This window comes from Protopterus annectens, chromosome 5.part1, assembly GCF_019279795.1.
Source record: "Protopterus annectens isolate FY-2018-M chromosome 5.part1, PAN1.0, whole genome shotgun sequence".
Lineage (NCBI taxonomy): Eukaryota > Metazoa > Chordata > Ceratodontiformes > Protopteridae > Protopterus > Protopterus annectens.
Genome location: NC_056736.1, coordinates 624,986,327 through 625,009,226, shown reverse-complemented (window position 1 = coordinate 625,009,226; position 22,900 = coordinate 624,986,327). Strand labels below are relative to the sequence as shown.

The following is a 22,900-nucleotide window of genomic DNA, read 5'->3' as shown; positions in this document are numbered from 1 at the left end:
CACCGTGCGAATATGCGTTCCGCTACTTGACAATTGAGAGACCACTCGTAAGGTGTCAGAATGGTGCGACTGAGCTTGTCCGCTAGGATGTTGGACCGACCCGGAATGTGCGTTGCTAAGAGAAAGCGATTGGTGGAGGTTGCCCATTCCCAAACTCTCATGGCCTCTCGACAAAGAGGGTAAGACCTTGTTCCCCCTTGCTTGTTGATGTACCAGACAACAGACATATTGTCCGATTGAATCGCAATTGTTCCCAAGGGAAGAAAGTCCTGAAGTGCTAGCAACGCTAAGAGCACTGCTCTCATCTCTAGAACATTGATATGCAGTAAGGTCTCTGAATCGTTCCACGTGCCTTGGACTGTCCGGCCCGCAAAGTGCCCCCCCCACCCGAGGCGGGAGGCGTCCGTGGTCACCGTGGCGAGAGGGGGAGAAGCACAAAATGGGCGACCCTCGTGGAGATCCGAGGAGTGGAGCCACCACAAGAGGGACCGCTTGCAAGCCTTGCTGATCGCTATGGGGTGATGCATGGGAAGAGCAAGGTATGACCACTGAACTAAGAGCGTCCACTGTAGAATGCATATGGAGCCTGGCAAGAGGAAGAAGTGCTATCGATGAAGCCATGGACCCTAGAGCCCTCAGGACCAACTCCGCTGGAACAGAACATGAATGGAGAATGGCCCGCACCTGGAGCTGCAGATTTAGAACTCTGTCCGCAGTGAGGAAGGCTCGTAAACTCCTTGTGTCTAGTCTGGCCCCTATGAAATCTAAGAGCTGAGTGGGTGCCAGGTTGGACTTGTTTGTATTTATTGTGATGCCCAGAAATGGAGCAAGATGGAGAAAGGAGTCTCGCACCGAGAGAAGTAGATGCCTTGTTGGGGCGGTAAGGAGCCAGTCGTCCAGGTAGGGAAAGACCTGCACCCCCTGAAGCCTCAGGTGGGCCGCTACCACTGCAAGTACTTTGGTAAACACCCTGGGGGCTGTGGTGAGACCAAAGGGAAGGACCCGGAACTGGTAGTGACTGGCTCCCAGCCGGAAGCGGAGAAATCTCCTGGAGCGTCTGTCCATTAGGATGTGGTAGTACGCGTCCTTGAGATCTATCGAGCACATCCAGTGGCCTTCTCCCAGAAGGGGGAGAATAGATTGTAGAGTGACCATTCGGAATTTTTCTTTGGGGACTGCCAGGTTCAAGAGAGAGAGGTCTAGGATTGGTCTTAGTTCCCCCGTCTTTTTTGGCACTAAAAAGAACCTGGAGTAGAACCCTGATCCGATCTGGTCTGGGGGAACGGGCTGGATGGCTCTTTTCTCTAGCAGATGGCCAATTTCTGCCAAAGCGGCCTCCCTTTGACCGGGTGGTACGTCTGGGAGGGAATGCAACTTTGGAAGGTGAAGGAAAGGAATGCGATATCCCCTGGATATGATTTGGAGAACCCAGCGGTCCGATGTTATGGACTCCCATGCCGCTAGGTGCCCGAACGTCCACGACTGCCTCCAGAGTAGAGCAGTCGGGCAACCCCTCAGGGTTGCTGCGCGGGCCGTTCAGAGAAAGGTTCCCTGGACCCGAAGTTTCTGGGAGCCCCTCTGCCTCGAGGGCGGCGTCCTCCCTGTCCTCCTCTGCCACGGAAGGACTGGTTGTCCGGAGCAGGCTGGGACTGCTGCGACTTCCGGAACCACATCTTCTTCTGACCCTTTTGGTTCCTAGAATAGGGCCTCTGGGGTGCAGAAAAGCGGATTCTGACGGCAGACAGCGTCTTCCCGTCCTTCTCGCTCTGGGTCAACGTCTCGCGAACGGTCTTGCCAAACAGAGCAGAACCATCAAAGGGGGCGTTCGCAACGCACGCCTTGAAGGGCTCAGAAAAATGCAGTGGCGGAGCCAGGCCTGGCGTCTAGTGACCAGTCCTGTCCCGCAGCTCTAGCGGCCCTCCGTAGCATGGGAGAGTAGCCGCATAGAAGTATTTGTGACTGACCTAAGAGTGGCCATTTTGGTGGAGTGCAGAGCTCTGTCCTCCTCCGAAATGGACTCAGGGGATGCAGCGTACTCTTAATAAGGTCTCGCTGCATCCGAATAACATGTGCCAAATAGTTCAGCCCTTACCGAGAAGGTCGCGAACTGAACATCCGCTTCCCCAAGCGGTCCATCATCCGAGACTCCTTGCTCGGTGGGTGGACTGAGGACTCTCCTGAGCCAGTTCCCTCTTTGTGGCCGCCATCAACATGGCATCTACAGGAGGCCCCTTACTCCAATGGGTCCTGTCAGAAGGCGGGCTAAGGATTCTATCAGGTCTTTTGGGAATTGGCTCCACGGTGTCCGGTTCCTTCCACGCCCTGGTGGTAATAAGGTCCACCAGGGGGTCGGCACGTGGGGACACCCAAGAGGTAGACGGGCCCGTTTCGAATGCCTCCAAGAACACGGACTCGTCCGAGGAAGACTTGGGGGCAGACCACCCCCCCCTAATACGGAGCATTTCCATGATGTCTCCAAAGGAGACATCCTCCGGGGGTGACCGTGGGGAGCCTTCCCCTTCCTCCAAGTCCGTGTCTTCAGTGAGAGACTCAGGGGAGTCAATGTGCCTCCTCTTGCACGTATGCTTGCGAGGAGCCTCCTCTGGGGGGCTGTCAGAGGAGTCCTCGCAAGCAGCAATTTGCTCCATGGGAGCAACTTGGGGCACAGAAACGGGCTGTCCCAGGGGCCGGATGGTGGAAGCCTGGCCCAGTACAGAGGGAGCGGGGCCGGGCGGTAAGTGCCGGGGTCCGGAGACCCTCAACAGAGCCCTCTCCACTACATCAAAAGCGGAACCGGAGCCGACCTCGACCAAAGGATCCGACAATCGGCTCCCCCTCGGATCCGAAGAGTGGATCGGAGCCGGCGCCGAAGCACTCGGATCCGAAGGGACAGTGCGCTCCGACACAGACGGCGCCGAAGGAGCACTGATCCCCCCGGATCCGAAGCTCGGATCCAGGCTCCGAGAGATCGGGTCCGACGCACTCGAGGGCATGGTCGGATCCGAAGTACCAAGTACTATCGGCTCCGACCTCCCCCCGGCTCCGAAGCTGCTCGGCTCCAGTTGCTCCGAACCCGGGAAGCGGGTCGGAGAAGGAGCAATGGGCTTAAAAAAGGGTGTTGAGCTCCCCCCCGGAGGGGGGGGAGGCAAGAGCACTCCCATCTGCATCTGGGCCTGGATGAACCTTCTCATCATCCGGTCCAGATCAGCATCCGAAAGGCTATGGGTAGATCTCGACGAGGCTACCGAGGTAGGCCTGGAATGCCTCCTCGATAGCCTCGACGGAGATCGGGTCTCCTCCTCCTCAGGACCCGGTGAGAAGCACACAGGTGACCGGAGCCGAGAAGGAGGAGACCGCACAAGGAAGCCGGGAGAAGCCGCTTGGCTGGCGGGCGAAACAGAGGTCTCGGCCCGCGCTTGGTGCTTCTCCCTCCGGTCCTTTTAGATGCATCCCTCTCCTGTCCTGAAGCGGGAGTTTGAGTCCCAGGAGCAGGAGGGGTGCCACAGGGGAACAGCTGCAGCCGCAGAAGTCCCGAAGGAGCGGAGGTCGGAGCCGAGTCCGCGGTAAAGACCCGCCAAGACCAGCTTGGACCTCCGCTCCCTCAGTGCCCTGGGGTTGAACCCTGCACAAATGGAACAACCAGATGTGAGGTGTTCAACCCCAAGACACTTAACACACCGAGTGTGGCCATCAGCCGGTGAGAGCTTATGGCCACACTTTCGAGCATTTAGAAAATATTGACTTAGGCTGTTCAGCCATAGTCACCAAAGTTAACTAAAGTTACAGAAAGTAACTGTAAAACAATAAAGAAGCACACAGGCCTCACTCACACTCTCATTACCAGCGAGGGAGGGAATAAAATTTACTACAGAAAATTAAATTAAACTAAAAACAGTCAATAATAATAGGAAACCTACAACTTTCACACAAAAAAAGTTAAAGAAGGCAAAAATTCTCTATTTTTAAACAAGAAATATCCACTTAGCTGAGAGCTATGAAATCCACATCTAGTTACCAGCGCGGCAAACAAGATCTGAGGTCATGAGGGTAGAGCAGGGCATTATGGGTGAGGGGAGGAGCTGAGAGCTTGGATCCATAGCTGGAAAACTATGCCGGTTCGGATCCGATATCGGATCCATAACCCACAGGTTGCAGACAAATGAATATCCTACTTCAGATCACAGAGTTTACTGTATGTGCGTGTATACATAAAAGTAAGTGACAAACACAACACACTACAAAACTATCCTACTCTAATCTACCCAACACAAGCTATACTTCTAAGAACTCCAATAAATGCTAAAAGAAAAGAAAGGGTAACAGCAAAAGAGGAGAAAGGGTAACAGCAAAATTAAAATTAAGTAGGAATTCCCTACAAAGGATATTCAACTTGGAGACCTCGATGACGTGTCCGAATAATTCAGATGGCAAACAAGATCTGAGTAACGGAGGTGGAGTTAAGGGAATTGCGGGTACTGGTAGAGTCAGAGACCTGGAACTGAAAAGCTTCAGGATTGGTGTTGAGGCCAAATCCGATAACCCAGAGTTAAAATCGGACAAAAACAGAAAAAGCTGGATCACTGATTACATTATCTACTGCAAGGCATCCTAAATTAAGAAACAGTGATGTGTTATATACATCTCGCCCTTCCTTGCAGGTCAAAGACATGTGGGTAAGTGTAAGGCCAGCTGCGGTTACGGACTATCTTAAGCCTAGCCAATTTCCCTTTTGTGTACTCAAATTAACCTATTCCATTTGGTTTCAGACTGGCCTTACCCATCCTATGCTTGATAATTATATATTACCCCTAATAAGAATAACTGGGATCATACCATTGATAATCTGAAGGGACCTATGCATTACCGAACAGCCCCTCACCACCACCAAAATGTCAGGACATCACAAAAAGCAATAGGTGTTGCATTAATTATACAAAACAGTGCTACAGGCATGAATAATTTAGACAAAAGTAACAGGAGGAGTCTTGAATCAGATTACAGTATAATATGCAGCTGTATCCCTAAACTATGTCATATACAATTGTGCTCTTAAGAAACAGGATTCCTTCAATCTCAGCATTAAATATACAGAAAAATGCACCATTCACATGGCCTTACCATGGTGTGCAGAGGTCCTGTTTTTAAAAGCCGAGCCTGGGAGCCTATATGGGAAGTGGTTCTATGACAGAATGCAGACACCAAATAATACAAAGGACAATCCAGTAAAGCTAGAGTCAGGTTTAAAACAGAATTTCATCTCTGCTTTAGAAGGGAAACTGGCTAGGCTTAAAATGGCCTCAAGGGCAGCTAGCCTTGTACTTACCTATGAACCTATAAATCATGACACAAACAAGGACTAGTCACTGTAAGGAGACCAAAGTAAAAGAAGAGGCATGGTCTGCTTCAGTACTACAGTGTCAAACAACATAGTCTAGAAGTAAGCAGGTGACATACAGACCATCAATATGCCCTCCTCCCAATATATCCTCAATGCAACAGGAGGAGAAAGGTTATCTAGGCAACACAAAACTTATACCTACAGGCAAAACTGTCCAAGAATGGTGGTCACTGGAATTTACAGAGTAACTAAATGTACCTCTAATGATGTTAAATCCTGAAAGGTGGGATACAGGAATAGAAATTAATCATCTAACAAGATTAAATCATTCTTGGACAAAAAGTCAAATGTTACATTGCTGTCTGTGGGTATAAGACAGGAGAAATCCCCAAACTGACCATAGCTATGCTGTATTAACCATGGTGATTATGATCATATTCTGAACTCAAACCATTCTCTTAATGTGGTCTATCAAAATGTAGTGCATAAAATAAAAACTTCAACAAACACCTCCCAAAATAAGTGAAGTGGGGGTGTCCTAGTTAACAGAGTTGGTAGAAGCTCCTGGATAAACTGGGGTAAGTTAAGATAAATACCCAAGTACAGATGGTATACACTGATACCCACTAGTCTACATTTATCTAGGTAGTGGGGATTACAATCTTGAACTCTATGACCTCCCTTCTGACTTTGTCTATTCAAGTGTAAGCATAAAAATTGAATATATGTCTACCGTTCTTAATCACTGTGAAGAAAATCAAAACACCGTAATCTGTGTTAGCATGTCTGGCAGGAGATTTGTGTATATATTCTGGATTAACTTGTATGGTATGCCAGCATGTCTACTTGTGAAAATGTAAATACGTTTTTTAAATGTTGAGTATTTCCCTGTGCATACAGAATGTTTAAAGAATCGGTCAGTGTTTTGATGCATTTCTAACTGTGCATGTTTGAGAGGGACATTTTAAAGTACTGTGGAGAAACAGCTGAACAGTGAGTGATGTCATTAGAATGTTCATGGTTGCCAAGTGATTTAAATAGCTGACTGACTGAATTTAAAACAGTTATTTTTAAAAATAAAGACAGTTGAGACTGCAGTTAGTCAAGTGCTGAGCAGTTTGACAAGTGCAGCCGTTTGTGAAGAGTTGCAGTCAGTTGATACCCAAAAGAGAACTCACCAAAATCTAAGTTTGCCTTGGCCTTGCTGTTATGTGTTAGATGAGATCAGGAACAGCATTTTTTAGATTATGAAATCTTAGTTATTAAGACAGAGTTTTTCTAGAATAATGGACTCCTATTCTGCTCCTACAGTTTAATTTTACATTTCTGGTAAAGGAGTTCTGGGGTTTACTGAAAGCTTATTGATTTACATTCTTGTAAATCATTTTACTTATTAAATGTTTTTCATTACTTTACATTATGTCTGAAGAGCAGTGTTTTTCTTTAGAGATTACCAAGTGCTTCTACCTGTTTGATACTCATCAGGTCACCTCAATAGCCTGGTTACATATGGTCATAGCTATCATTTATTTTGATATTTAATTTTCAGAACTAGACACCCCTTTAAAAGGGCATGAAGACACCTCTTGACTGATGGCAGCATTACTGTATTATTTTGGGGAGGGGACACAGATGGAAATCTGTGTCAGGCTTTCCCAGAAGTGTTTGGATGTGTGAGATTTAAATTTACTCTGAGTGCGAGTGTATCAGAGGTCTTAAACTGGGACACATTGCTCTGAAGTGTATAATAAGAAAATACATTTGGGACAGACAAAAGTACAGTCCAGTCCCAGGAAACTAGAGCATGTTCCTGTTGTGATCTTGGGGGAAACTTGTGAAACATTGCTTCTGTTTACATGACCGTCTCATACTGGAGTTAGTAGTATGGATTGAAGCTCCTTAAGTTACTGACCCAGGATAGTAACGGATGTCACACTTATTGTTGGCAGTCTAGTGGGATATTGGCTGGATGTCACATTTAAATGGTGGCAGTCGGGTGGGATACAGCCAGAAGGCACAATCACCTCCCCTAGCAACTGGAAGGGAGGCGAGAGGCTATCAAGTCAAAGAAATAACTTCAGTCTCCATCTGGAGAACACTTGAGTACTGAGGTTCTGCAATCATAAATATAGTCTACCTGCTGTCAAAACTAGCGAAGTGTCCAAGCTGATGTATGTAATACAATAGTAAGTCAACATCTTCGACAGAGACCCTTCCCCCTTTACCTGAGAAAGGTGGAAGGACTATCATAACTGCAAACAAGTCCCAACTTGAGTCTTAATGGGGGGGATTTGTGTAACACATTTTGTCAGAGTGACCTATCTAGCCGAAAGGCTACATAATTTTACATATGCCTCAGTTCCACCCACAGATGAAATCCTTATATCTTCACACTATAATAAAAGACAGTCATACCCCAGGAAAACAGAAGACTGAGGTGGTGTCATTTCTTTTTCTTCAGACATAACATCCATTATTCCTTTTTATTCTAAGAAAGAAAAGGGTGGTACACATACAGGTGCAAAGTAATGGAGTAAATTCCACCACCAGTCAGGACAGCAAAGTAAGATGGAGGGTCTGATATAGTATAAGACCAACAGCCAGGATTTTAAATAAGAAACAGAAAAAAAGAGCAAAATTAATGCTGATATCGTTGACACTAAAGTTAATTAACTTGGTACTGAAAGAAAAAGGCTGGCTTTAAGAACAGCACTGACGTGAAATTACCCTGAACAGGATAAAATCAATGCTGGTGCTGACAGTCAAAAGGTCTTTGCCGATATGGATGGTTTACTCCAAGAAGTGAATACAGACATTAATATAAAAAGCTGACAGATACAAGATCAGTGCCAAGAATAGTTGAACAAAGGAACACTGTTGGTGCCAAAGTCAGACAAAACCAAGACCAGGGTCAACGCCAACATACAGAATTACCTGAATATGACAAAAGAAAGAAACCTTAGTAGACGTCCAACATGCATCCAAAAATCAATGTTCTCATGAAGATGGCATGAGTTAAGACCAAGAGATATCAGATTAAAGCCCCAAACTGCAGGGAATTTGAAACAGAGCTGATGCCCAAGAAAAACTGTCTCAACCATAACATCTTTATGCATTCAATGCCAGACGCACTAAGGCATCTATAACTCAGGGAAAAACGTGAGGCAAAAATAACTTCATAAACACATTTTCTATGATACGGATCATGAGTCATATCAGTACTAAATCCACAACTGAAAAAGAAGACGGAACAAGTCTCATGAGGGGGCCAGACTGCAAAAGAACACTAAACAGGAAGAAAAACATGTTACGCTCATAAAAGAACCTCAAAATATTACATCTTAACAAGCACTACAATCCACAGATAATTATGATTGTAAAGCACAACTTCCAAATATCCATATTAGAGACTGCCAAACTGAAAACTAGTTTAAGTCTTACAGAAAACATTTAGTCTCAAAAATAAGCATACAGACTACCAGTCTGCCCCAATATATTCATGGTGCAACTGGAGGAAAAAGGGTTATCTAATCAGCATAACACTTATGACTGGAAGTAAAAACTGTCCAAGTATGGCAGATGCAAAACTACCACAGATAAATTCAATGACCACACTAGTCTTAAAAGGTAGCAAAAATGGTACTCTGACCTGCATTGCTAACTCAAACAAAGCCCTGTGGTCCATTTGCTCTATCCCCACAGTGGTCTCAAGCTATAAATCAAGAAACATACAAAAGCACAGATTAGATACCAGCCAGACATTCAGCAGAATACATCCACTGTACAAGATAAAAGGGGCTTCCTCCAAAGACAGCAGGATGGTGAAAACTACCCAGTCCAGAAGCCTGCTCATATGGCAACTGAATACTTAACAGACTTTAGAAGCCTTTAATAATGGATACATCCTGCAAGGAAACCCAAAATGTGAGAATAAACTTGGAATTCCACAGGCAGGCATACAGACAAAGTTCAAAAGGCAAAGTCCTGAAGCAGAGACCTGCCAAAGGACGCCCAACTCTTGAAATCAGTTTTGCAACTCAATAACTTACTGATCATGGCACAAATGTCTTTAATGGCAGTATATTCCAAGCAATCAAGCAATGAAAGCTGCCACACCACTAGGGTGTGATCCAGCGTTTGATTCCCTAAACCTTTATTCGTTTACAGTGCAACTCTGACCAAGTTGCTTAACGGAGCTCCCAAGCACAGTCTGGAAAAAAACAAAGGCTTTGTGGATCACTGCTCTACCGCAGTGACCAAATACAAGTAAATAAGATAAAAAAACCTTTAGTGGAGTGAACTTTGACAGTGGCAGTTTCCAGTCTGATAGCAAACAGTGGACTTGGCAACTGCTTACTCTCCTCTAGCTGGAAAGGAAGGTGAATAATAAGTATTGTTTTTGTAAAATTATGCAATTTCTCATCAGGTAAAACTTAAGATGGCAGCTGACATGTCCATTATACAAACAGATCCATCGCCCCTGCATTATGCCAAAGCAAACAAAATGAATGGAGTGTTAATCTAGCATGTCTGAATGGTGGTTGTGATTGTGATGATGGGGGGACAAGCAAATTAATTATGATCACAGGAGGTTATGTTGAAATGCTAAGGAAGAGGACGAGTTGGGGGTTCTTTAAAGAAAGGAAAACTGCTGAACTTCTTTAAAGAACTGCTTAATCAGCAAGTACTTAGCTACAGCTCTCCCCTTTATAAAGTTATGATGTGAAGAGTTACTAAAAAAACAAAAATGATTACACCAACTGTGGAATATGTGAAACCCAAGCTATGCATGTGTACAAATCTGGCAATGTATTGAATACTTCTCTTCCAAAGTAGGGAAACTTCCTAGTGGCTTCACTCATCTCTGACTGACAGGTTCAGCAGGATCAAGGCTCTTAAGAAGAAACAAGGTTGTGATGAGAAAAGTCAGCATTCATTCCCAAAATAAGGGGAAAAGGGATTTCTTCTGTTTGTACAAGGAGTGTAATGCACTGTGAAGGAAGACACAAAGCAAATTGTGTCCTGCTGCCAAGGAGCAATTAGGATGAACCTTGACCCTTCTTCCCCGAATCTTACAATACACCTCGGAATCCGAAAAAAGGAAGCTGCTGCATAGGATTCTCCTCTACTACACAGGAGAAAAGAAGCATCCATCATCGTCCCTTTTCACAGCATAAAGGAGCTAAAAGGTTGATTTCTAGAGTATCAAAAATGAAAAATGCTCACAAAGAGAGCCTGCCAGCACAATCACTTCCTCCTGAAGTGAAAAGTTGTGAGAATGAAGCCCTAGTCTGTGGTGCACTACCAGATGTGCATCACCTCCCTGTGCTGGGAGTACAAATATGCATCATCCTACTTCTTTACAAATCGTACAACAGCCTTGATGCCTAATCAGAGCAGCAGAAGCTATGGCCTCAACTACCCTGCTAGATTTGAAAACACTGCCTGTAACTCTAGCATGTTAATGCGAAGCCTGTTGTCCTTCAGGGCCACTTTCCCTGAAGTACACAGAAACTAACATGACCTCCACAACTCATTAGTTGGGAGGGTCTATTAGGACCTGTGATAAAGCTTGATGCAGTAAGGAAAAAAAAAAAACGGAAACTGGCAAATATATAGGACCCTTAACCCAATATGACACCAAAAAGTCTTTAAGAGTATTAAAGCACAGCAGCCACCATCACTTAACGGTCCAGTGCACCACTTCTGAGGTGTGCAGCCCATCAGACGCAAGAGTCTGATGGTGAAAATATGCAGTACAATCCAGCAAGGCAACTAAAGACTCGACATTCCTAGGCCCTCTTTTACAGGCAGGAAGGCCAGGCAAGTGTGTGTCCAACACCACCTAATGAGAGTAATCCTTTGCATTGGGATTCAGAAAAGACTTATCCCTGTTCATACAGATTAGACAAAAAAAAAAACAAATAAAAAATAAGCCCCATAATCACTGTACTCTTCAAACCAAAGGATGTTACAAAGACTTCCTTAAAGGGGTCAGCAGGAACTACTCATATAGGAAATAATGAAGGCCTGCTTCCAAGGTCTCTGCCATAACCATTACAATCTCTATAAACACTAAGGACAGGGAGAACAATGGTCATTTTTACTGAGTGCTGCCCACCAAAAGCAAACTTAAACAGAACCTTGTGCTCAGAATCTCAATAGTATGTCCATCATATCCATACAGCTGCCCTTAACAGCTGAGTCCTTTCCCCATCTTTGGATTCAGCTAATTCAGAGTCACAGATACAGTAGAAAGCAGAACCCCGTTCTTTCTCTGAAGAGACAGGCTCTAAAGCCATTCTGTGGAGAAGCTATGGCCATTTCAAGAGCTCTGGAGGTAGAGGACTCATCCTTTAGCAAACGCTTTCTGAGATGGGTAAGCAACACTAAAACATGGCTTTCCAAAACCACCTTAGTGTATGGCTATCCAAGCTGCTGTAAATGAAGAGGACCAGCCTCCTTCCACCATTTCATAGACAGTTCCAGACCCCAGGTCCAAAGTGCAAACACTAAATAAACACTGAAGAACTTCAGGGGCTGCGACACATAAGCAGTCTGGGCATGGGTCTGCTATGGAGTGGGACAGGGGGTGCAGAAACTCTGTAACAACCACCCTTAAAGTGGCTGTGCGGGATGCATATTTTGCATACCTCTTATCACCACCAAAAAGTGTGAAGCTAACAGACAAGGGAACCTCCCAGATTATGACATATGCAAGGCATCTTTGACAGCAGACCTGTGGAAGCAGACTGTGACCCTTCTCAGGCACCAGCCTGGATTTCCCAGGAGGGCTATCATGCTGGTCTCTGTGCTGAGTGACCACCAAAGCTTCTATACTTAGCCAGCTGAGGTAAGCCTGAAGTTTCTCACTCTCCTGCAGGTAGCTGGATTGGTTCTCCAGCACTTACAATAATACCACTAAAGGATTAAGAAAGTTTTAAGCCTCAAATGTGTGAACTTCTCTGTACACTGGTCTCAAGCCAAGTGTAAGAGAAGCAAGAAAAAAAACACTACTTTCATTCATCCTTCATTTACATGCTAAATCCTACGCAGGATCACAAGGGAGCTGAAGCCTATGCTGGGACTCAATGGGCAGTTGTTACCAACCGCATATACACAAAAATCACACACACACATATTTTTATTGGTTTACTATTATCACATGCTCAATATGCAGACTATAAAGTCGAGCTGTGTGATTCCAGCAAAATGAAAGTTGGAATGTCAAATAAACAGACATTACTAACTATCTGAACTTGGCCCCTTCCTGACCTATGTTAGCACTTGTTCTTGGGTCCAGAGTGCTAAGGAGTTTTGGCGTTCATTGTGTCAGCTATGCCAGTATTAGGGATTCAGATTTTCGGGGAAAGGTTGCAGGCATTGGTCAACTTGACCTTCTGCGTGTCAACTATATGATACTAAACCACTTTTATTTACCCCTGTCTTATAACCCAGGTCATGGCTGAAAAGGGTCCATGAAGCAGAATTATTAGCTTGTTAACATACAAGGTAACATTTTTCAACTGTTAAGTGACTCACAGTTCAGGACAGAGCAAAATTCTGAATCAATAAAGAACTGGTCAATTATTATATTATTATTATCTTAAGTGTTATCTCCTTAACTATACTGAACTTGTATCAAAGATGCTTCTAATAACCAAAACTTTATTTCATCTTCTGCTTTATTGGACACTTGCTACCTTCCACCACTCTCACATAAATGAGCATTTTATCATCCCCATGTCAAATGTGATATCAAAACACCTGTGGCACCCCTCTGTCCTAAAGACACCACATAATAAATTACAAAGCTTGACAATTATAACACACAGTTTCTCACCTGTTTATCTTTCCAGATACATCTTTATCATTCATGAAACATTCAATGTTCATTGGGATGTCCATGGAATTAGTACTCATTAGTTTCTTCAGTTTTTCACATTCCTGATGTAAACGCAGCAGGGGTCGAATCTGCGATTTCACATCAAGCTTGTATTTGGTGCTAAATTCTTTGCAAAAATGCTCTACTAGTTTTTCATCAAACTCTCTTCCTCCCAGATAGGGATCAAATGCTGTAGCAAGCACCTATATTTGAAATAAAAGAACACGGGAACGCCATTATTTTCACAATAACAAATTTTAAGAGTATTTAATGGAGACCACCAAAAACACTACTAAGAGAAGTACTCTCTAGAACAGTCCCTCCAATCTTACAAAAGCCTACCAACTATATTCCACACTACAGGGTAAGAGTGACGCCAGTAAAGCCCAGTTCTGGCACCATTTCCAAAAGAATCACCCTTTCTTGGAGCATGTGTTCCATGAAATTTAGTATGCTAGTATTTAAACAGAGGCATGCACCAATTCACTTTTGCTGTGTTGCATAAAACAGCTCTTCTAAACTAATAATAATCAATAATGACACGCTTTAATCTTTAACATGCAAAACATGCAAATATGCTGGAAAAAAATAAAATGTGCCTGTATTCGATCTCTGCAATATTCAATTAAAAATATAGCAAACTACAAAAATGCTTTATATGAGCACTTGTTGTAATAAAATAACACGCCTGTATCCATGTTACTGATGTTGAAGGACAAGTACAGAGGCATTTTGTGTAACTCATTACTGAACAGAAAAAGAAAAAAAGGAAGCACACAGATTAAAGGATAATGGAATATTATGCTCACTCTACATATATCATTTGCAAATCAGAGTTTATCACTTCCTTCTGTGAAGTACTACCTTCAGGGATGCATGCACACTTGCAGTACATGTCCCCTAATCATACAAATTAGCTCCGATGTCACTAGTGAGAACTTTTCTGCAAATAAAGCATTAAAGCAAAAATATGTTTGCCAATCTACCAGAGAAGCAAAATACTCTAGCTGGTCGATGTCCTTTGGCAGGGGTGGGATGTCTGAAAGGGGCCCAGAGACAGACCTCAGATTTAAAAAAAATGGATTCCATATCCCTGTTCTAAGCGACACCATGGAACCCTTTTGGAGCTGTCAACAACATATGCTCCACCCCTGGAAATTGATGTCTTGGCCCTGTTTTCTTCATAGGTGGGCAGAAAGCCTCTGCAGGGACAGAATGGAGACATCCAATTCTACTTCCTGTTCCCTGCATTTAAAAAGGGTCTCCCTGAGCACTGTGTTCTTCTGAGACAAAGGCAATGCCTCAGTAGGCCTTGGCTGGCAATCTGGGACACAAACACTTGTGCAGCTGAGGCAGTGAACTGCCAAATTTACAGATAGTAAGGATAAAGATTACAACTACAGAAAAAAAAAAAAGAACTGGACACATTGGGGTGGTTAGGCTTACACTGCTAAAGTCTGAAGCCATGGTATTCATGAAGGGCAAGTGTGCAAAGGATCCATGAAAATGTGACTGTACAAAAGAAAGTACTTACTGGTCATGAACATTTACAGCCAAGGATCAGCTAAGATCCCTTAATGTGTGATGTACTGTGACAGTGCAGACAATTTGTACAATTCTGTTCATCCTAACCGATGGCCACTGCATTCCATATACTATAGCTATGGATATCAAGTACTGCAATAAAACTCCTATACAGGGAGAATGGCATTACTGCATCAAGACACACAATACAGATGAGGTGACACCTCACCTAACTATGGGTTGACAATTCAGCTTGTAATACTTTGCAAACATATGGAAAGAAGTCTAGGTGGTGTCCTCAGCATACCCTATAACAGGAAAGTTATACGGACAGATTATCTGCACATTCATGGGACACCAGAGCTGCTATTCACTCAGGTTATCTGGTCATATGCAGGATTTTATCCCACTATGCCACAGTAGCAGGCCAGCTTCTTTTAAATATGTCATAAAAATCAATGCAATTTCCTAACCATTGCATAGTATTTGCTTATGAACAGATCTGCCATGTTTTCTCTTTAATGAAAAACCTGATTAAAGCAATTGCTATTAGTCCTCTGACTATAATGCCTCATTTACATATAAAACATTTATGATATGCAGACTGTAAAGCTTTTAGCCCTATTCTCTTGTTTAAGGAAAACTGGAAGCTGGTGGACTTGGTTCAATGTCCAGCAAATCTATTTTTAAAGTCATACTATCTTACTGGAAACTTAAACGGAACTCTAATACGTACAACTCAGAAATCCTTATTGCTGACCTCAAAACTATAAACAAATTACCAGGAAATAAACCTTTTGATTCAGAGAAGCTGCAGATCAACATAGGCCAAGACAGCTTCTCAGTTGAAGTTAAAATACAAGGGAGAAAAAAATTTAGAAGCATTTTACAGTTTCCCTTTTCTAAGGCTGCCTATATAACAGATGTAACTACAGGAAGGAAAATGGGCAAGGTAAACAAGCAAAAGTGACACACAAGTGGACTTGAGGTTGTTAAACCTGAACAGAAGACCAGTAAACTATTACAAAATTTTAAGTTTAGAACACATCCAGAAAACTGATCAATCATTTTTTTCCTATGGAGTGGAAATGTCACATTGATTGCCACCACCTCTACTGATTCAAAGCCACTGTCCAACCTTCAACACTCATGCTCGACTAGGACAGGTCTTCTCACATATACTGTTATCCAGCCTGTCCTTATTCCTCCTGCCTTCTTCCGGGTTCTCTCAAGTCTTCTTCACCAAATAGTCATCTTCTTTCTTGCTTGTGTCCAAACCACCAAAAGTTATTTTCAACCTTCTCTGCGATTGGGGTTACTTTTGCATCTGCTCCGACATAATTTCTTAACCTATTCCTACTCTATTGTAAAATAATTGTTCTTAAAATGTTTTTCAATAATTTGGAGCTCTTCTCCAAGACTCTTGTCAAAAATGGGCTTCTACCCAGTTGGACTTTCCTGGTAATCAAATGTCAACTTAATAAATAAATATTCCACAGTTTGCCTCCTATCAGCTGTCTCAGCCACTTACCTCCATCCTCAGCTGTTCTGCCTTCCCTTCCCAAGTTTTTGTGCCACAACAGAAGCACTGATTGCACCACTGTTGCATGCACTTTACTTTTCAATTTCTTTAGTATTTTTCTGTAATAAACTACACATGACACACTGTACAAGTTTGCTTCATCACCTCTGATTCTAGCTTTGGCCTCCTCAGACTTCTCTTCTCCTCAGCCACCCCTTCAAGATACCTGAAGGTGTTAACCTGTTCCACTATTTTCCCTTCTGTCTCAGTGCCATCTTCACTGCCATGACAACTGTGCTCAATTTCATCCTATGTGCCTCCAGTTTTGCATTTCACTCCCCATGATCACAGTCTGCATGTAGTGCCACACAGTCTGCTAACAGCAGCTTTGCTGATCTCTTCCCTTCAGCCTATTTGCTCACAAAGTCCATCATCAGTATTAATAGCAGTGGCCTTAGAGCTGAACCCTGATAAATGACCACTACCGGCAGGAACACTTTTGCGAGTCTGAACACGGTCTGTACTTGCCCCATTGCAAATACCCTGCACTAATTCTTCCAATACTTCCAGGACTCTGATCTGTCACAGGTCTGCCCAAATCTGTTCTCTTGGGACTTTGCCATGCACTTTTCTCCAACTCAAGGCATGGCCACTTGGAGTCTTTCCTCATCTCCAGCTTCTACACCATCTGTCTCACTGCAAATATCAGGTCAGTTATGCTACATCCAATCAGAATCCGAAATGCTCATCTCTTCTTATCTCACTTTCTTCTGCTCTGGGCATTTATTTACCAATCACCATCTGCAGCACTTTCATGTAGAGAAACTGGATACCTATGTCTTGCCCACAGTTGTGAACATCCTCTTTATTCTTATACAGTGGCACCAGAAGTCTTACTCTCCAGTGATATGGGACATGCTTTTGTCTCTACACTGCTAGGAGTACCATCAGGAGCCATTTTTCCCCCAACTCATCCAACATCTTGATTGTTATCTGCTGTAGTCTCATCTAAGCCTCCTGCTCTCCCTGTTCTTATTTCTTCTAAAAAGTGGGTTCTTTCTCCTCCTCTCATCAGACAGCGTATACAGCAATACAATTGTCTGTGTTTTCCCCCAGTCAGAAGCTCTAGAATACTCCTTCCATCTGCCTTTCAGGTTGGTGGGCAGACAGATACCAACACTCCTTATCACTGGTTTCTGTGGGCCATCTTCTTTATCCCTCTTTCCCCTGCAACCCACTACACTTTAATGCCATCTGCAGAGTCCCTTTCCAGAAACTGGTACAGTTTCTCTGATGCTTTGTTCTTTCTCAATGCAACTGGTCTGTTAACCAACCAGTATATCTGGACTTCTGTATTCCATCAACTTTCTTTATGTAACTTAGTTCCCCAACTGCGAACCTGTGTTTTTTAATCAACTTTCAGGTCTTCAGCCTAGTCTACCAGAGTTGTAAGTTGACATTTCTTACTATGTGACTATATCTGTTCTGTTGAACTATGTGTTGGCCACTATCAAGCCATTTGCCAGACAGGAATCTGGAATGGCTTCTCTTTCTTTATTTCAGCCATCTCGACCACATGGACTCTAGCTGTCCTCATATCATGATCTGTCTGCTTCAACAGGAGTATTCAAGTCCCCCAACATCCATTAATTCTACTCCAGTTTATCAAGGTCCTGCAACTGCTGCCTGAATGCACTCTCTTCTTCACGATCACAACCCTTCTGTGGGGCAGAAGATGAGATTATGAATACCTCCTTATCTTTACACCGATGTCTAATCGCCAGGAGTCTGTCGTTAATTTTGATGACATCTTTCACTGCTTTCAGAAGACTCAGTCACTACAATTCTCACACTATTTCTAGTCTAACATCTCTCTGAGCAGTAGACTCTGTACACCAAGCCTAGTGACTCTGCAGCACTGCCCTTCCATCTTGTTTCCTAGAAGAACATGGGATGGCTGGTTTCCTCCTTACCATGAGGTCATCAACTGAGCTGCATCCTGTCAGTGAATCAGAAAACTGATAGTATATCTGTAAATCAAAGCTGCAAAATCAATGGAATGTCAGACTGTGATGGAAGAAATTATCCTGCTAGGGCAATAAGCAGTGAACATCAGTACAGGCAGCAAAAACTTTTTGGCCAAGGCAAACATGTTAAGATTAGACAGTCTGATGAATGGGTGGAAAACTTCCTTTTAGCAGAGGTTCTGGGACGAACATACCACAAGACACAAAGTGACATATAAATATAGTATAATGAATCATATCAACATACAATGAACAAAAACAAAGAGGGCGTAAGCAAACAGTGAGAAATGTGCTGGACCAGAGACCTAGTCTTGTGTTTCCAAATCTTTTGAAATATCAACTGCTAGGTCTTCAAAAGATAAATGTCTGTAAAGATTGAGCACCCAGTGACTGAGCTTTCACATCTTTGGGATCTCACTCTAGCAATGGATGCCTCCTTAACAACCACCCCAGAGATGGGATACCCTGAAAAAGCATCAACTGTATCAGAGGCAGACAAGTATATGCACCTCATGCTTATACGAGTCAAGTTAAACCCCAATATTATAACCTTTCCACGTTGTCCCTTGTATTCCCATCCAAGTTATTTGGATGCATTCTTGCATTTGGCCCAAAACTGAACTCTGTGCCAAAAAATGTAATGTCCATTTACTTTATTTTCCTGACATTTGTATTACCTTAGGCAGTCTATCAAATGATAGGGAAGTCAGGGGATTTGTTGTATGGCTGAGTGTAAAGAGGACCAACTAGCAATGTCAGCTTTTTGGATTATCATAGATGATCAAATAGATTAGTGTTGCAGCAGCTGTACCCTCTCTCCATCACTATCTTTAAGCTAGGGTGTGGGATTTGTATTACTACTGTTCCCATCTTGCAGGACCCTCCCTGCTTCAAAGCAGGAAAGATCTGAAGTTTTGATACCCTTGCTACTTATTTTACCTGCTGGTCTCATGCAATGAAGTGCAGTGGCTAAGACACATGGAAAGGGCCCTAAAGCTTTGCAAGCTAGCTGGATGGTTCAGTCCTGGCAAGATAGACCCCCATACAGCTTAGGATACCATAACAATAATCTAATATGAACATGGAATGCTTCCGTCTTACCTGTTTGCAGGTGGTTTCACCCTTGATATTGTCATCTGACATTTTCAATTTTTTTTTGGTCCTCCTCCATCCTTCAAGTTACCGATCTGGCAATGCCATACCAGCTGACTCCTTGCCCCCTCCTCGCAGACTTTCAATCTGTTATTACTGGGAACAGTTGTACAGCTAGGCATCAGTGGCTCTGCATGTCTGTGATTCTGTCAGGGGGAGGGGGCTTGTTACTTATGACTTACCCCATTTTCTCCCCTTTCTTGCTGACCTAATGGTATGCTGAGGGACATGTAACAGAGGCCTTTCTTCTACCTCCCCTGTCTCCTCAGCAACTCAGCCTTGTCTCCACTCTGTTCCCTCTTTAGGTATGCCTACCTATATGCCTTCCCCAGCCTCCACTAGAGATAGACACCCACAGGTCAACTCAACCACTCCAGAATGGCAATGTCTATCCCTCCCTGCTGTTTCCATCAGTTGTACAAGCTGCTAATCAAACTTTGGTTGTCTGGGTCACAGTCAAGGTTTTATCCCTTTATGCCACCGAAGCGTCCAAGTATTTAATTTTTTTTTGTGTGTGTGTAGAAATAATCCCTTCTCTTAACCTTTCCTAAAGTAAGCATACCATATCCACCACAAAGACCTTATACACTTGCTTCAAAGCACTACTATCATCCAGATACAGAGTCTGCCAAATAATGAAGATAATCCACTTTGCTGTCAAAGCATCACCGCCAGATAGTTTCTCTGTGGAGAGGGAGACCACACATGTATACCCCTAATCCTACGTAGCTGATGATAGCTCTCCCAAATGTGCATCTTCTGGAGAATGTGCATATAAATGGGAGGTAATGCCCTCATGATTTCAACCTTATTCAGAAATGTAATCACTCTAACGGAAGTTTTCCCTCTTCCTCATAAAACCTGGCTGGAGGTGATATTTTCCTTTTCCTCTCTCCCTCACATACATTCACAAATACTTGTGAAAATTCTTATATTAGACTTAAAGTACACTTGCTAGCCTGGCTGTACAATCAAATGATACTGCAGACTATTTTTGTATAACCTTTTATTTAGCAAATAGTTTACAGTCAAACTTTGGCAGAAGTAGCTTCTGCAAAGTGGGGGCTGGAGGGTGAGACCTGGTTAGTATAGGAGTAACAGATCTCTTAGGCTATCAGATTAAAATGCACTTTGCCTGTTTACATCCTTGTACTTACAGTTTAGTTATCTGGCAAATAGGAGTGAAGTTAGTGCACCTTCGTCAATGGCAGCCAGAAAGAGTTCCTTTACCGTGACTTCATGACCATAGTAGTTATCCCTGTGTTGCAGGATGAAGTTGGTTATTTTTCTAATGACCTCTAAGAATTTTTCCTTTTTCTGTTTTTCTACATACAGCCTCTTTCCCAACAAGTTTTTCTGAAAGGTTTGACAATTGTTTCCCTATATTATGTTTATACAATTTTCCTGGTTTATGAAACTTTGAAGAGTTTCTGCCCAACTTCTTTTCTGCTTAATAAACCAATACTTTAAGCTACTGTACTGCTTTAAGTAGATTGTTTAAAACGATTCACATTTCTGTGCTGTACTCAAGGTTCTAAACCTGGAATCAAAGGTACACTGAAGCCTTTAGGGACTGTGTCCACCAAAATGTAACTGCACTAACTTTGAGGAGGAGGAGGAGGACATGCATTAAATGGTAAGCATGTAACTTAACATATGGATTTTTCTCTGAAGTCTAGCTGAGTGACCATCTGTTTTCTCCACCATGACACCTGAACTTGTCACATGCCAAGGTGGCTTATACAGTACCTTTGTGGTACCTGGGTCAGCACCTTACCCTGAGTAGCATCAATTATTAGTTTTTGTACAAATAAAAACTATGTACCGTCTCCGCTCTCCAGATCACCAATTTAGTTTATGATAGGCTGTGTAGATCATTTTTAAATCAGGGCTTCATTCCCATAAGTTCTCATTATGGGCTAGAGTTGGCATGCTTTAAAGTGATCTTCACAGCCTGTCGTAAACTAAATCATTGATATGAGAGAGGAAGGGGACCATACATGCTTACATATGTACCAGACACTTCCCAATGTAAGCACAACTTAACTGCCAAGATGCAAATTTGTAGATTAAATGTTAGAGACCCTCACAAAGAAATGCAATTAAACATGTTTCCTGACACTACATTTGCTACTATGTGAGCCTCTTAACTGTCAGTGACCTTGTTGGAACATGTTTTTCCTGGAACCTGAGAGCAATGAAAAGTTGACAGGTAATATTAGTCCATTTGCAGAATTAGCAGCTGTTGAGAATAAAGAATAGATGCTATCCTTTCCTTCAGTAACCCTAGTGTTTTATTTTTCACAAGAAACATGTTTATTAGATTAACAATACATTGATATAAATGAAAACAAACAATACTGACATATTTTCAAATGAAAACACTATGCATCAGTTATAATCTATCCAGTCATTGCCAATTGAACATTACACAGCTCATTCAATTCCTGCTTTCCCTTAAACCTCATCCCTCCTCCAAAAAATCATTTTGCATATATTGTTCCCATAATTCCCATTTTTTTCTATAATTTGCTACTACCCTTTTCTAAAGATCCAATTTCCAAATGTTTTATCTGTTACTATATTCACTACTTCTAGCACAGTTAGTTTTGATTTTGATTTCCATTTTCTAGTAACTTTTGGCAGCCAGAGAATTAACCCGGGAAAGCCTTACTATGTATGTCTAGGAAACTCTCATTCTTTATGGCAACCAACCAAAAAAAAAAAATCAATTATTTTCTTAGTTACACCACTTTGTTCACCCAGTATTTCTTAATACAATAGTTCTGCCAACTCATTACCCTCCCAAAACTATGTTCTCAATTACCTCTTTCTTCCCAATCAAACTTCCCAACATTTGCTGTTGACCTGAGGAAAAATAATTCTTTGGAGTCTGCTTGGGGTGTAAAAATACCTATGCAAACACTTATCCTAAACCTTCTAGACTCTGTTGCATACTTGGAAGCCACACATATATCCCCCATTGTTTCTGTGTGAACTAATTATCTGATCCTTCTTCCCGATCCTTTCTAATCTCCTCTTACCGATTCCTGTAGTTATCATGCAATATTTTATATGACCTTTTTTTTAACAGCAGCTTCCGTTCTTAATTCTACCAGGAATTCTACCACTTATGGACTTTCGCTTAGGATCCCCCTATTTCTTTATCTTTGCCTACATTATGATATCAATCTGATATCAATCCTTGATATGCAAGGCAACTTCTAGCCTGCAGTCCAAGCGAATATTTGGCATCTTCCCATTCTGTTTCCCTTTCTAATTTGCTCCCAATACCTCAGTTCTTTTGCCAGTTTTCAGCTGTAAATTCCAGCCCCCTCATGCCTATTCATCTTACCCCTATTTACAGTCATTCTTAGCAGGATCTCATTTCTCCATCCCACTGTTGGGAGTAGTTCTTATAGATCATAGCAGGATTCTAGGCTAATGGCCCT

At 42.9% G+C, this 22,900-nt stretch overlaps 1 protein-coding gene across 1 annotated transcript in view; it reads right to left on the bottom strand.

Moving 5' to 3' along the window:
• HSPH1 (heat shock protein family H (Hsp110) member 1) overlaps window positions 1-22,900 on the bottom strand; it is a 322,955-nt gene that overhangs the window by 199,241 nt on the left and 100,814 nt on the right. The window contains exon 7 of the mRNA XM_044073239.1: window positions 13,182-13,426. Within this exon, the coding sequence (XP_043929174.1) occupies window positions 13,182-13,426 (245 nt within the window). The remainder of the gene's footprint in view (window positions 1-13,181; window positions 13,427-22,900) is intronic.